The 15,483-nt window shown below is 32.3% G+C and overlaps 1 protein-coding gene and 1 long non-coding RNA gene across 4 annotated transcripts; both read right to left on the bottom strand.

The window, feature by feature from the left end:
• Positions 1-64: 64 nt before the first annotated feature.
• stas (Transmembrane protein stas) lies at positions 65-7,298 on the bottom strand. Of its 3 annotated transcripts, XM_074181752.1 has the most exons (5): positions 7,211-7,271; positions 7,063-7,142; positions 6,073-6,184; positions 3,606-3,734; positions 65-742 (listed from the first exon to the last, which is right to left on the bottom strand). In XM_074181752.1, the coding sequence occupies exons 2-5, from the start codon at positions 7,079-7,081 to the stop codon at positions 235-237; spliced, it is 768 nt and encodes a 255-aa protein (XP_074037853.1). In that variant the 5' UTR covers positions 7,082-7,142; positions 7,211-7,271; the 3' UTR covers positions 65-234. The 3 variants fall into 3 exon arrangements, with proteins under 3 accessions (XP_074037853.1, XP_023017273.2, XP_023017274.2); XM_023161505.2 differs by lacking the exon at positions 7,063-7,142 and having other exon boundaries at positions 7,211-7,298; XM_023161506.2 differs by lacking the exons at positions 7,063-7,142; positions 7,211-7,271 and adding an exon at positions 6,883-7,056.
• A 7,479-nt stretch (positions 7,299-14,777) lies between these two features.
• LOC141485199 (uncharacterized) lies at positions 14,778-15,464 on the bottom strand. Its single transcript, XR_012467090.1, has 3 exons — positions 15,346-15,464; positions 15,065-15,290; positions 14,778-15,007 (listed from the first exon to the last, which is right to left on the bottom strand). It is a non-coding gene; the product is annotated as an uncharacterized lncRNA (long non-coding RNA).
• Between the last annotated feature and the right edge of the window lie 19 nt (positions 15,465-15,483).

The following is a 15,483-nucleotide window of genomic DNA, read 5'->3' as shown; positions in this document are numbered from 1 at the left end:
TGTGAACTTCAAGTCATTCCGTTTTTGAGGTATATTATCGAAGATTCTTATCGATAAGAAACCATTTCATAGTTTTACATTATATTACAAACCATTTCATCGACTTTATTTAAATTTCATTTACTTTCCCTCACTTATGCAGTCAGGTTCCATCACTTGTGATCAAAAAGTAATGAATTAACAATATTCAACAAAACCAAGAATAAATAATTTTTTTCTAAAAACAAACACAGCCTAATCAATCTTCTCTCGAAGCTTGTTCTTTAATAATATCGGAATCAGAGATATCCCACCAAATACTGTTAGCCAAACTAATGTAACAGGACTGAAAGCACCTTCACTGGCTGTTATATCGTGCAAAGTTTGTCCTCCTTGTATAGCTATGAATGAAGGTGGTGCCACTCCTATAAAAGTTCCAAAAGCAAACGGGAAAAGAGGGACTCCAATCACGGGAGCTACCAAGTTGATGAACCAGTTGGGCAAGAACGGCGTGATTCTAAGAAATATCACATAGTTGAGTAGGTTGTCACGGTGCTTATCCACTTTCGCTGCCCACGATTGGGCTCTCTCCGGGAAAAAGTAGAACACTAGTTTTTTTCCCAGCAGCTGCGATAGCATGAAGCACAGAGAGGCTCCAACCATTGAGCAAGTGCATACCAGAATTAAGGCTACTGTGAATGGAAACAGGAATCCAGAGAGTATCGAAAGAAATAAAGAACCTGGAATTGCAAAAGTCTGCAGGCTGTGATAAATGTTAAGGAAATTTTATAACATTTTTCTTATTCGCTTTTCACCGTTCATTCTTTTATTACTCCCAATCAACATGATATCATTCTATTTCCGTTTTCTGTAAGGAGAAAGACTTAGCCCATTAATATCTCTAAATGCAAAGTAATGTATTCAAAAAAAAACATACTATACCAGAACATACTGTGTTATCAATGTTTCAATAGAATGAATCAACAAAATTCATGACTTTGGGGTCATTTTTACTTCTAAATTCAAAACCCACATCGAAACAGAATGCTGCAGAAGACATATGTACATATGTACAGTACATATGAGGTGCTATTTAACTAGTATCTTCGTTCTGACCTTTAATACTTTCGTGTTATATGATCCCCTCGAGGTATATCTCTTATTGACATGCTAGTAAAAGTACAAAAACCATTCTTCAGGTCTGTAATCTTAAAAAATCTTCTGGATCTCACTTAAAGATATCGTAATCAAAGACGATGTCATCAAAATTTGTAACAAAACATTATCTAAACTTGAGATGCATCTCATCAAAGTTTCTAATTAAGTCACCTTATGTCTAATGCTATTGCATGATTTTATCTTCTGCGTCTTACAGAAAAAGAGTTATAGGATTTGAAGTAAAAATTTTTCTCTGGAAAGGAAAAAAATAACCATTAAAAGAATTTTTCGATTCCAAAATTGTGTAATCGAGATTACAAATCGAAGAATTTGTTAATTGATGTCCTTTGTGATATCTACAGTTACATCGGAGATCTATTTCTTGTTAAATATTTTGTATGGATTCTGGAAAAGCCAAAATATTATTTGAAAAAATGGTAAATTATGACATTCCGTATAATATGCTCTTAGCTTCTCAGATAACGAACCAAAATACCATTCCCATTTTTTTTATGAAGTGTTTTGTACCATTTCAAATTTTGATTTTTAATGTGGTTCTAGTTTTATAAATTCAATAAAAATGGAGTCATGAACAATTTGAGGATCATCATTGAGAAAAGTTGAAATGGATACAGAAAATTTTACAGATAATTCTGAGTGTATGCTGTTAGAGAATTTGAGGAATAATACATGGTATTGAATACTTTTCACAAAAAAAAACAAAAAAATTCATATTTATTGAGAATATGAAAAGTAATTCAAGATGTTTTGAAAATATAAAGTGTTGGAAAATTGAAAAACGTATAATAGCTCTCTGAAAATGATAAATATGTGGTGAAAGAAATCGGATCTAAATTAAACTCATTTAACTACATCAAGTACCATCATTATATTAGTAGCAGGTTAAAAATATGAGAGAAATGAACATTAAAAGAGTATTTGAGAAAATATTGCTTCTTCTTTTTGAATATATCCAAAATTAAGATTTTTTCTTGCTGAGGAAGTATGCTGTACAGATTAAGATTCAATATTTTTTTAGATACAGCATTTAAAATGAACAGAGTTGGCAGTGGACATTATCCCACGTGCAATAAATGTTTGCAATGTTATGTGAAGGAATTGACCTACACTTGATGAAAATCCACAATGTATTCAAGAAACACTTTATTGTGAGATATTCACTGAACAGTTTACACAACCGCAACTAGTGTTCCTCAGTTATTATTATACCAAATTTGTGCTCTATGTAATATAAAAATTTGAGTCATGACCTTATACCTACCTGACTAATAGTTTTACCAGAGTTTCCATACAAACTAATTAATAAATGAGCATTTTAAAAAAACTACCTACTCAAAGACTAATAATTTTACCAATTCTATTGGGTCATTCAATAAATTTTTCGAATTCTTAAATCTATTAATTTCCCAGCATTCCAAAATATTGAGTCAAAATATTGTCGGTGTCGACTTGTCCTAATTCTTCTTTCTGTGTGTGTATTTTACTTTTTCTTAATTTAAGATTGTTTTATGCCTTTACTTTGTCCACAAGATTTTGTATCTTTGAACAATAAAGCATATTCTCTCTCTTACTCATGCCCCCTGTCAAAAGATGGTTTGCAAATGTAAAATTGATCTTCACATTCAAGTAACTACTCATATGTTTTTTTTTTATTCTATAAAAAAAGGTTCTGCCCGATTGGCCAATATAAAGTTTTGGACAAGAACCACAAGTCAACTTATATACTCCTAATTTATCCGACACTGAAGTTTTGCCTTTATTGTTTTTAATAAATTGGCACAAATTATTATTTGTTCTGTAGGCCGCGTCCGCCTTCCTCTTTAAAAATAATGAACGACGTTATTGTAAGTTCACCACAGTATGTCAATATCATATAACGCTTATTATTGTTTTTCAAAGTGAACCTGATGAACGGCTTGTTTTTGTAGTTTTTTTTAAAAAATGGAGCCAGTATTATCTACCTCACATTCATTCAGGTAGGTATATAAATAATTTTCTTTTGTTATATCACCCCATAAATATATATTTATCAGTTGTGTTGATGAATTGAAGTAATTTACCATGTACTATCTTTAATATCAACCCATTTCGTATGTAGAGCGTAAGTCTTTTTTAGAATTGTACTAATTCTTTAAAAATTGTGTATTGAAAAATCCAATTACCATCCATCTGATCATAAGAACAGTATGGTTTTGGGGTTTGCCGTGTTTTTAATTGTTCATTTGTGAATTTGCGGGAGTAGTGTTTTTTGGGCCCTAATTTTAGGCATGAGAAAATGATGATAGGTAAAATGAAAAAATTCATTTTTCTTCATACTGATTGATTTGATGATGATGAATTTCCCTATTAAATGTATACGGATACATCACTATCGCTTCATCGTGTTTTACTGCATGCATGTTTCATTGCATCCGTATTTTTTCAATAACAATTTTAAAAAAGGATACAATATATACATTAGAAACACTCCAGCCATCACTTGATAGTAATGTTCACTTTTATATTTGTTCAACACGATGCCAAGGTTTTTAGCATCTTCCAAATTATATGGTAGTTTAATAAACTGCTTTTCTTCCCTGAAAAAATTGAAAATGGAAGTGAGCCTCCATTAGGGGAAACTGAAAATATTTGACTCATAAAGATACTTGACCCAATTTTGTTCAGTTCGGAAAAAATTTGAAATTTTAGAGCTTATTTAAATGGCGTCTTGAAATTTACGTTGATACAAACATCAATGAAGTTGTCGCCAGAAAGTTAACACATATTGGGTAATTTTTTGGTGATTCGTGTAAAGAATTAAAATTGGTTATGGTTTCTCACAACCAAAATACCAGATTGAAAATTTATGAATGCCATCCTGTACAGCTGGAAAGTTGGCAATGAGGTAGTGCTTTTTTGTTTTTAGTAGCTTCGTATTTAACGTCAGAAAAATTAAAACGAAATTGTCAAATTCATATTCTTTTTGAATAACCCCAAAAACCCTGGGAATTTTCCTAATTACAAAACGTCATTCAAATAAGCTCTAAAATGGCCAACTTTTTTCCTAATCCAACCAACATTATATTTCTTATGGTATCCGATTTTTCCATGATAACTATTTATGAAAAATTAGAACTATAACTTTCAAAGTTTTTTTACCACTTATCATAATGTTAGCTCTTATATATCAGTGTCGGTAATAATATCGATCCGTAACTTCATTGAGTACCTGAAATTTTGTTTACCTGTGACAATGTGGATACGCTAATTTGAAAACTGGTGAGTAAACTAGCTCGAATTGCCCATTTAGCAGATTACATCTGCAATGCTTATGAATTTCCAAGGATTCCAAATGATTGAGTTTCCAACCTTTGCTTGCATAGTGCAAAATTTCCGTATTGTTCCGATTCGGGAACTTGTGGTTGCATTCCAAGGAATGGTTTGAAATATTCGAATCATTTTTACCTATTCTGAAGGATCTTCCATATTCAGCATACCGTTTCGAGAAATTGTGACAACACTGTCCTTAAACACTATTACACTCCGGATACTTGAGCTTATAACGTCTAGATTTCTCTATCTTGTCCACTTTATTATTGGCATTAAAAAGGAAATTAGATAACCTGGAATGTGGTCTGAATGCCTCTTCCACACTGTTTTTTCAGAAAAATAGTGTTTATGTGGGACAGTGTGGTCAAAATTTCTCAAAATGGTATGCTGAACATGAAAGGTCCTTCAGACTAGGTAAAAATGATTCGACGTATTCAAACCATTTCCTTAGAATGGAATACTGAAATTTTGCAAAACGCAAGCGTTGGAAACTCAATTATTTGGAATCCTTGGAAATTCATACGCATAAGCAATGCGGATGTAGTCTGCTAAATGATTAAATGTCCTTATAGGACATTTTCAGACAATTACAACTATAGTAACATCAGTTAGTATAGTTGTAATTGTAACTGATGTTACTATAGTTGTAATTGTAAAATGGTAAAAAACCAGAAAGTTTTGTTTCTAATTTTTCATGATGATCTCCTACTACATAGTAACGGCTACATCCATCAATTTGCTGACTCTAATTATCTCTGCTGACTTGATGATTTGAGAAAAAAAAACATTCTCAGTGTCTTCCGGGTACAGCTGCTGGACTGAGTCATGGCTGGTAAGAAGCCCCTCCCTCAAGATGTGCAGTAGATGTGTAGAAATCTGTTATCAGTCTGTTGCATTATTTAAGCCGTCAACATCTAAATTCAGGACCGTAATCAGTTAGTAATGCGAGTTTAAAAGTAAATTGCATATACATAATTACGGAATTTTACGACCCAAACTTTACGCAGATATGATTTCTCCCACTGGCCATGACTCAGTCCAGTAGCTGTAGGAATGTAAAATACCCAAATACTTAAAACTCGGGGTAAATAATTCAAAACAAGTTTATGATAATTTCAGATTGTAAAGAGAATTTTTTATTTGTGTAACATTTTTTGTGGATCATAATGTTAACATAAAGGTGAGAGGATTCCAATTTATCAGTAAGGCAATAATTTCATATGTTGTAAGATTAAATAATTCAAGTGATGATGCTAAAACTGAAGTTTGAATGAAAATACGAACGTGAGAAACTTGACCCAAAGTACCTCCTGAGTATGATTATTAATGATATGAGAAATATAAAAGTATTATTTGCGAAGATGTTCGTGTGTGATCCAACACTAGACAGCACTGTTTTGACTCACCAAGGTCTCATCAGTGATGCTAGGCTGAATCACTCAACTGCCTTAAAAAAGACAAGCCTGAAAGTAAAGGTGATGACATCTTCCCAAGAAGACGCCATCTATGGGATCGACAGATGAAAAAGGCTACCAAAATTATAGTAATAACTATGCGAAATAGAAAAATCAAGAACTGAAATCTTCAGAAGCTACATTTACTTACTCTGTTACATTCGGAAATGTACTGTAAACTAGAAATAATGATGAAAGGGCAGCCAAGAATATCACTATCACCCCAATTGTAGCAAACGTTGGGGGGACTTTGTCGTTCTGATCTGAAAAAATCAATTCGATTATTATAAGAACATAGACTTTCACGGTTGGAGCCACAATTGGAGATAACAAAATTCAAGCTGGTGGACCGTGGTCGAATTGAATTGTAGTACCAAATGTTTTGTTTGCTCCTGCGGCGTACATCTTCAGTAGTATGCGTGTTGACTATGATCACATTCCACCAACCCAGATTTTGTTCCATCCAAATTGATAATCACTCATTGAATTTGTCTTATGGATAACTTTGTTGAAGAATTAAAGGGTGTTGAACAAATACAAAACAATTTCATGTACACCATCTAGAGATGCTGATTGAGTTTTATAATACGTAGTCTTCAGTTGACACCAAAAAAAACTATCATAATTGAATTGTCGTCCACCCCATTGACTATTACCTACATGCTTTACTTTTATTTTATACATGGGATCTCATTCAATTACTATTTATTATCATATATGTCCCATGCACTGCCAGGATGCATAAAAAATATCTGACCTGTCATACTTTGTAGTTACTATTGTATTCTTAGGATCTGTACAAATGATGAATGAAATCATAAAATATGAACAAAGATATATATTGTCATTTATTGTCCAACACTATCCTACTCTTCAATAAATTTATCATGATTTCATAAATAATAAATATATGTCTCATTATTCTTCTGACTTTATGATGGAGAGATATTTGGATACATACGAGAGATATGTGGTCGATTTGGTTCGTTCATAACGAGGGAATGTCTAGGAAGTTGATGGAAATTTGAAATCCGGAAAGATCTGTATGAAGGTCTACCTCGAAATGAAAAAGCGGACTGGAAAGGACTATCAAATAAGTCAGAGGAAGAACTAACTTCTTGACACTGAGTAAAATTATCACCTAAAACTCGTGAAGTCATTTTTATGGTCTTTTTTATTCAGAACACTGTATTTATGCTGTTATACGCTACTTCAATAACACTGAAAAAATACCATCACTTGAAAACTGTAATTTTCACCAGGATTTTGTAAATAAAATGATTACAAACAACATGTTCCAAATTTTTGAAAAACAAAACAATGCATGTGTCATGTCACATGTCACGTGTTATTTATATCCATAGACATAACAGCTTGGACGTGGACCAATCATTTGAGTTACAACCACAGAACTCAAATACTTAGAACATTCATAATCTATGGTTCTGTGCTTGAAAAGAGACAACTCGGTGAATGAAACTGTTAATGAATACCTAGGAAAATGCAGAAAATTTTAAACTTTTGTATAAAACACAAGCTTTCATAGCCGGAGTCACGAATGGAACCTGAAGTACCAAACGTTACGTCTACTACTGCAGTAGACATCATCAATGGTATGTGCATTTACTGCGAAGACGAAAGTTATATCTCAAACTCTCAGCTGTGTTCATTTGATTTTGGTTGCATATTGTTACCCTTAATTCATTTATTTTTTGACTAAGTTGACGTGTGTTCATGGCTAAGACACTGTTTTTATCTTGTGGGTATGTTTTTTTCATTCACAAATATTCACAAACCTGCAAGGGTTCCTTTGAGACCCCTTGTGAGTTTTTTAAATATGGGATTGATATAATTTTATTATCAAATAAAGTCTTACTGACGTTTTTAAATTCTATTTATTTGACAACTGTCATCAGAATCTTCTTACTAACTAACTTGATTCCACTAAAAATATTATCAGACATCACATAAACTAAATAGAAAATCTATATACAGAGGAATGATAAAAAACATACATTCTAAATCTAACATTCTCCCCCATTTCGAAATTGAAATAAAAAACGAAAGAGAAATTTCAAAATAACATTAAGTATAAATTTCATTCGAAACCATAATAATGCGGAGGTCTGACTTTTCGCCTCCTTCTTGTGAGTATCTCTTCAATTTTCTCTTTGATGTCCTGCTCTTCTGTTATGTAGTCCTCATCAGTTTCACCTTTGACTTCATTCATTTTTTTGAATTTGAAGAAAATTCTTACTGTCCTCTTCTGTCGTAACTTCTAAAGAATGTAAACGCTGAAACTGTCGAATAAGTTCACCACTGGTAACTTTTATTTTCGCTACCCTGGGTACGTCATCTTTTCCAGGATAAATTTCCAATACTTTCTCTAAAGGCCAGTTTATTCGCTTCACATTGTCACTGCTGACAAGAACAACATCTCTAATTTTCAAACTACCTATTTTTCTGGGGTACGATTTCCGCTAGATACTCCTTTATGAATCGGCTTCGGAGTCCATCTCTCATCTTTTTCAGCTATCTATGTCGTTTCACTAAATGATGTCTGTCTATGATATCGAAATCTGGAATTTCACTGGTAGATATATCCGAAATGAACATAAAAGGGCTGAGAGGTTTTAAATTATCTTCATCCGAAATATAGGGTAAAGGCCTTGCATTAATTATGGCTTCACAATCGTATAAAGTCGTCATCAAATCTTCATATGTTAAAGTTGCTTTCCCTAAGAGAAGTAATTCCTTAATTACTCTAACCATGCGTTCCCACCAACCGCCTCACCAAGCGGCTGTTCGAGGATTCTGATGCCATTTGATTTTTCTAACTGTAGAGTAGTACATAACTTCATTCCAGTCTATCTTCTTCAAATAATTTTTTTCTCCAATAAAATTTGTTCCGTTGGCAGAATAGTACGATCCAAGACTTCTCTTCCCCTTTCAAGCACAATGGTCCAGCTAAATCTACTCACGTTATCTCAAAAGCGGACACATTGTTCATCCTATCTTTCGGTAGTGGAGCAAAAGATGTATTTATGCATTTACTTCTGAATCGTTTGCACTGGACACATTTTTCTATCACTTCTTTAACAAACTTTCTTCCCTTCAGTATCCAAAATCTTTCACGAAGTATTTTAAGAAGTGTTTGAGCCCCTGCTTGAAGATGTATTTTATGTTGTTCCTCGACCAATTTCCTAACAATATCATATTTATATGGTAAAACAACAGGATACTTGAAATCATTACTGTCATCACCTAGTATAAGTTTAGTTTGTACACGTATAATATTGTTTTTGTCTATCAATAAATGCAGATTTCCAATCGATTTTTCATCCAAACCAAAACTTTCTCTCTGTATATGTTTTAAAATATAAAGTTCTGCCATTTACTTTTCATCGAAAGTTAATCCGCCAGTTCTAATTTGATTTTTCTTTGAAGAATTATTATAAAATTTTAAAATATTACCTATCATTTTCACAATTTTCGTATATTTGGAGAAGTATCCGAAATGTTTGGAAAAATTTTCATTTTGTGCGAAGTTAACAGAAATCGTTTTTCTCTGTTCAATATTTATATCCTCCGTTGAACAAATTATTTCTGTATGGGGCCAATTTTCTGGACTCTGTTTTAACCACTGAGGACCTTCCCACCACTTTAATTTAATCAGTATATTCGCAGTGCATCCTCGTGATGCAATATCTGCCGGATTTTGGTAATACTATTGCACGAATTTATTTCTTTCACGCGATTCCCCACAAATGTATTCCAGGATCCTTTGGTTTTTATCCATGTTAGGGCTACCATGGAATCACTCCAATAAAATGTAAGTATTTCATCTCTTCCACCCTCTTAATAGATTGACATAATCTTACTCCAATGACTGTATTTAATAACTCAAGCCTTGATATTGTGGTGTTTTTTGGTGCTATTCTAGATTTAGCCTGAATGAGTTGTAGTGTTGTAGAACGACTTACTTATCTGTTTCTGTTCTCAAAAATACACAAGATGCATATGCCACTTTGATGGCATCGCAAAATACATGAATAGAAACATTTTTATGAATGAAATGAGTTAAATTATTAAGCGATCTAGGGATTTTATATACATTAAGGAAATGTAATTGTTTCATCCACTCTTCAAATTTATCGATTATGTCACTTGGTAATTCTTCATCCTAACCAATTTTTACTGTAATAACAGTTTCGGAATTAACGTTACTGAACATGTGAAACTTAATGGAATCAAAGATCTTTTGAGATATTGATAATAAACTTCTTTTCGTTTCAGGTGTAATATTCAAATTAATGAGACTGGACAAATCACATCTCTTTTAGAATCCTATGAAATACCTAAAACAGAACCGTTTCTTTCCCCATTGTCTGAGGTTGAATTTTCCAATCGACATTAACTCTTCTGATTGACTAATAAAAGTGTCATTCTTCAATATTATTGACACTGGTGACACAGTTGTCAACGTTGTCAACAGGTATAATTCTGTGAAATTTCACATTTTCAACCGTTACTGTCTATGAGTTATGATTTTTTCGGGGTGGTGCTGTAACTGTCAAACTTTTCAGAAAAAAATTATTATCTCGAAAACTAACAAATTTGGGTATAGGCATTGTTATACAAAGTATGTCTAAAATGTGCTGAGAAATTCAAAAATGTAATGAAATACAAGGTGTTCTATTTGAAATAAGGAAGTTGCCCTCGACTTCCGGTATAACGGAAAGAGAGCGTCGTGAAAGACCCTGTATATTATGGAGATTAGAAGATGATTGAAAACCACCAAAAACACCTTGTATAATATTTTCCTTTCCTGATGGCTTAAAATTAAAATCTTTTGCACATTTTGATGAAATATATTTATGATCTTTGAAAACCGGAATCCAGCAAATCCCTGATAAGTTTCTGTTTATAATTATTATTTGTCACTTTGACAATGACAGTTTGTAAGAGCGTGTCAGTTGAGAAATTACTTGTCAAAACAGTTTCCAATTTTTGTTTGGAATTTTCATCTGGTTGAACCTTTTTCAAATCTAAATCACAGCACATTATTGGAAAATGTTTCCGTGCGCACATTAAACATCTTACAAAAGCTTTGCAATTTTTGCTTATATGATTGGTTCTCAAACAAGAAAAGCAACCTTTCTTTTCCACAACTATTGCTTTTCTCTCTTCCAAAGAAAGTTTTTGTGCAGCAAAACAATCTTGACTTGCATGGGTAGTATTATTACAAAATATACAGTTCGGTTTCTTACCTTTGGAGGAATCTTTTGTATTAACTGTATATACAATGTTGCAGCAGAATAGAGTTCAGGCTCACCTTGCAGTAAACGTTTACCTTTACTATTAGGTTTAAACTGCTCCTTTTTGCCAAATTTATTCTTTTTCCTATTCCACCTCGGTTCTCAAGAAATCTAACAACATTGTGAGATAGTTGTCAGAAGCAAAAGTATCTTTTTCATTTTTACTATGTATTTTCACCTTCGAACTGCTATGTCTTTTCCAAATCTTGAGTACCTCACTCGGAAGTGCGGATTCAACCAATGGGAAAAGCATATATTTGTCTATAATAATAATAATAATAATAATAATATTTATTTACATTACACTAAAAAAAAAGTTACAATGAAAGAAGACATTCAATGGTAAATAAATACATACTACCCAACAAGGCAAGCCTTGGTAGTGGGAGTAAAACTTTACAAAAGTAATATCTATACATTCAATTAGCCTAATAGGGATCGAGTCAAAGTAGACAAAATACCAAAAGGCGGACCTTGACTACAGTGAAATTGTCTACGTAGATCCAGAATCTCGAAATCATATCAGGAAAATTAAAAGAAAATATGAAATTGAAATATGAATTATAAAGTTTTTAAAATATAAAATATTGTTGTAAAAATAAAATTCAAAATAGTGTTGTGAATATAAAATTTTAAAAACAGTGCTGTAAATATAAAATTAAGCATAATGTTGTATATATAAAATATCATGGAAAGAGTATCGGAAGAGTAGTAAATAGTGCTGTTGATATAAAATTCAAATATGAAGTCTAAAGTATATAAAATATGGAAAAAATAGTGTTTTATATATAAAATGTAAAAATGGTGTTGCAAATATAAAATTAAAAGTAATGTATATATAAAATATCATGGAAGAAGTTTTGAATGAAGAGAGAATAATGTTTTATATATTAAATATGAATACCAAAGAAACAGTAACGAAATAATACTCATAATGAAAGAATACTTATAGAGCAATAATTTCTATGTGATTTTTATTTATAACAAATTATAATATGTGTTTTTTATATCAATATATTGATGGATGGAAAGGCGTGACTGGGCGCTTATCCATTCCTTAATTTTTGCTTTAAATAAATGATGGGAATTATATTCTTTCATTTCATGAGGGATCAAGCTATATAATTTGGGTCCCAAGTAGACATAACTTCTTTGTAGGGTGTTTTTTTCTGGTCTTGGTATAACAGAAGAATTGATTTTGTGACGTGCACTGTAATTATGGTTTATGGCTATCACTGTATTTCTGTGAGTATGCTGTCGCATTACTGCTGATAGAAAATATAGTTGTCGAAGATCAAATAACTTCGTTTCGCGGTATAAATCATTAGTGGGGTAAGTGTATGGTTTCTTGAATATTATTTTGATGATCCACTTTTATATTTTTTCCAGTTGTTTGGTATAATTATTTGTTGCCGCTCCCCAGGCTAATATTCCATAATTTAAGTGTGGTTCAACTAGGGCATAATATAATATCCGAAGCTGATCAATTTTCAAAATATTCGATAGATATTTGAACTTTGACAATGTACTTCGTAGTTTTTTCAAGACGAAGGCGATATGGATGTCCCATTTCAAATTACAGTCTATGAATACTCCCAAATATTTAATATGTTGGACCATCGATATTGTTTGGTTACCATCTATTTGAAGGGTCTCAAATTCTGGTAAGTTCTTCACGTATGAGGTGAAAGGTATGAAATGTGTTTTCTCGATGTTCATTGTTAAAAGCCGAACATCAAGATATGATAAAAGCTATATTGGTCAAACTTCGAAATCATTGAATACACAACTAACAGGATCAAAATTCAATTAGATATAGGAATAAAATACTTTGTCTAATTTCCACTTACTTAATGTATTGATATTAATAAGACCAAATGACCAAGTGTTCTTTCTAACACTAGTGTTCTAACACTAGTGTTAGAATACTTGAGAATGGTGTAAAAACCGAATCCTTGGTCGTATTATTATCAATACATTAAGTAGGTGGAAATTAGACAAAGTATTTTATTCCTATATCTAATTGAAGATGAGTTTCCACAAAATAAATAAGTCATCAATATCACAAAATAGGATCAAAATTTGTCAGAATATATTTGAAAATCAGAAGGTAAATGAATCAAGATGGGAATGATTGTCACCTTGTATTACATCGAATGTTTCAGAAGTCAATTAATTCTGAAGACGGTGGTAGTTTGTAGTCTCTGACTATAATTGTTTGAATTTTTTAGCTCTTTCTTTGATAGTCAATATTATTGAATACGACAAGTTACTGATTAACTTGTCGTATTTGTGAAAATTACTTTGAATTAACTGGGGCGAACTAAAAAGTTTTCCCTTTTCTTTTTTTCTGTTAAGGATAAAACACGAGTACTACAGGAAAATCTTCAAGGCGTGAAAGTAGCGATTTATATTGGATTTGAATCGTTGGAGATTAAATCCATTTGGAAAAACGTTCTCAGGAAGTTTATTCCACATAAACGTAGTTCTCCAGATGAGAAAGTTCTTAAACAGTGAAGTTCGAGGTGTACTGAGTTGAACCTCAAAACGATGAGCAGTCACAGTCCGTCGCGAATTTCTGATATGTACGGCTCTTGGTGAAATCAAATGTGCCAAATAACTTGAACACTTCCCCTGAAAGTATCTATAGAAGAGAGACAAATCTCCAACCTTTCTTAGATGTTACAGGCTATCAAGGTTGCACGTGATGTTCGCGTCTCCAATCAAGCGAATGGCTCTTTTCTGGATGGAATCCAGCAACTTCAGGGTATGTTTGGGGGCAGAGCTCCATATATGAGAACAATACTCCAAAGAAGGTTTGATCTGAGCTTTATAAAGCGTCAAAAGTTGCTGAGGAGAAAGCCGACACCTGGGTTTTTGTGGCATTGAAATGAACCTGGTTACTTTCACCCCAATTCGAAATCACTTCTAGATCCTCATTAAGATATGGAACCTCCTACTGCCGGTAAAGATGTGCCTCCGTAGCCGATGTCCTGGAATCCAACCCATATAGCACAATCATAGAATATCCATAGAATATAGGCTGAGAATATTTGAATATTCTCAGAATGTTCTCACAATATAAAACGAATATTATAGGCATATTCTATGAACATTCGGAATGGACTGTTTTAAATATTCTGGGAATATTCCTGGTATTTTCTATAAAGTGCCATAGAATATTACATGAGAATATTTGAATATTCTCAGAACGTTTTAGGTATGTTCTATGTGCACATTCAAATTTATCAATATTCTGAGAATATTCATAGGATGTTCTGAAAAGGATCACAGAATATTATGTGAGAATATTTGAATATCCTCAGAATATTCCATGTATATTTTACTTGTACATTCAAAATCAATAATATTTTGAATATACGGACATATTTAGGGGAATCATCAGAATGAACATGAAGTATTTTTGGATACTGCAACAATAAAAAATCCTTAAATACAAAATAAATTTATTATTTTTTCTTCTAATAATTAAAAAAAAACAATAAATAAAAAAATTCTTGATAAAAAAAATTCTGAAATAAAAACATGTTGAGTGAATAGAACTGGCAAACATTAGGGAAACAGGAGATACGAATCAACTAACATTCATTTTAAATTTTTGAAGTTTATAAGCATCAGGAAAAACCTCTCTCGTTGAGGAGTTCCAAAGTTCAGCTGTTCTATTGAAAAAATATCCCTGAGAAACAGAAGTTTGACAGGTCTCCAAGCTCACAACAAAGGGGTGAGAATTCTGCACTCTTTGGTCATCTGTGTTGTGATGAAAACATAAATTATATTATATAAATACAAGGGAAATATAGTAACCACTTTAGATACATTCTCCTTATCCTGAAGAAAATCTTCAAACAGACGCGATCTTCTTCAGTTCTCAGAGGTAATTGGAATTGATCCAATATTGATTCCTGTTGTACAGGATCTTCATCTTGCCTGCTCTTAATCAAGTTCATATTAGATATGTCTTGTGAAAGCTGGTACATCTTGATGATCAAAATATTGAGCTGTATCAATATTTTCCTTTAGAAATTTTCATCTACAAAAACAATAGATAATAGTAATGTTTATAAAAATAATCATACTATATTCACCATGAAATAGGTTGGATTCGGAAGAACTTTTTGAAGTTTGTGAGATACTGACTTCACTTCTACCACGTTCGTTAACAGATTTCAATTGAGATTTTTGGGATAACACTTCAGTAGGAAGAGATACTGGAAAATTTCTAA

This window comes from Leptinotarsa decemlineata, unplaced genomic scaffold (assembly GCF_025532065.1).
Source record: "Leptinotarsa decemlineata unplaced genomic scaffold, Ldec_3_MD MMD2_tig00026314_RagTag_RagTag, whole genome shotgun sequence".
NCBI lineage: Eukaryota > Metazoa > Arthropoda > Insecta > Coleoptera > Chrysomelidae > Leptinotarsa > Leptinotarsa decemlineata.
Note: the sequence above shows the minus strand (reverse complement) of the source record. Positions and strands in the feature narration are given on the sequence as shown.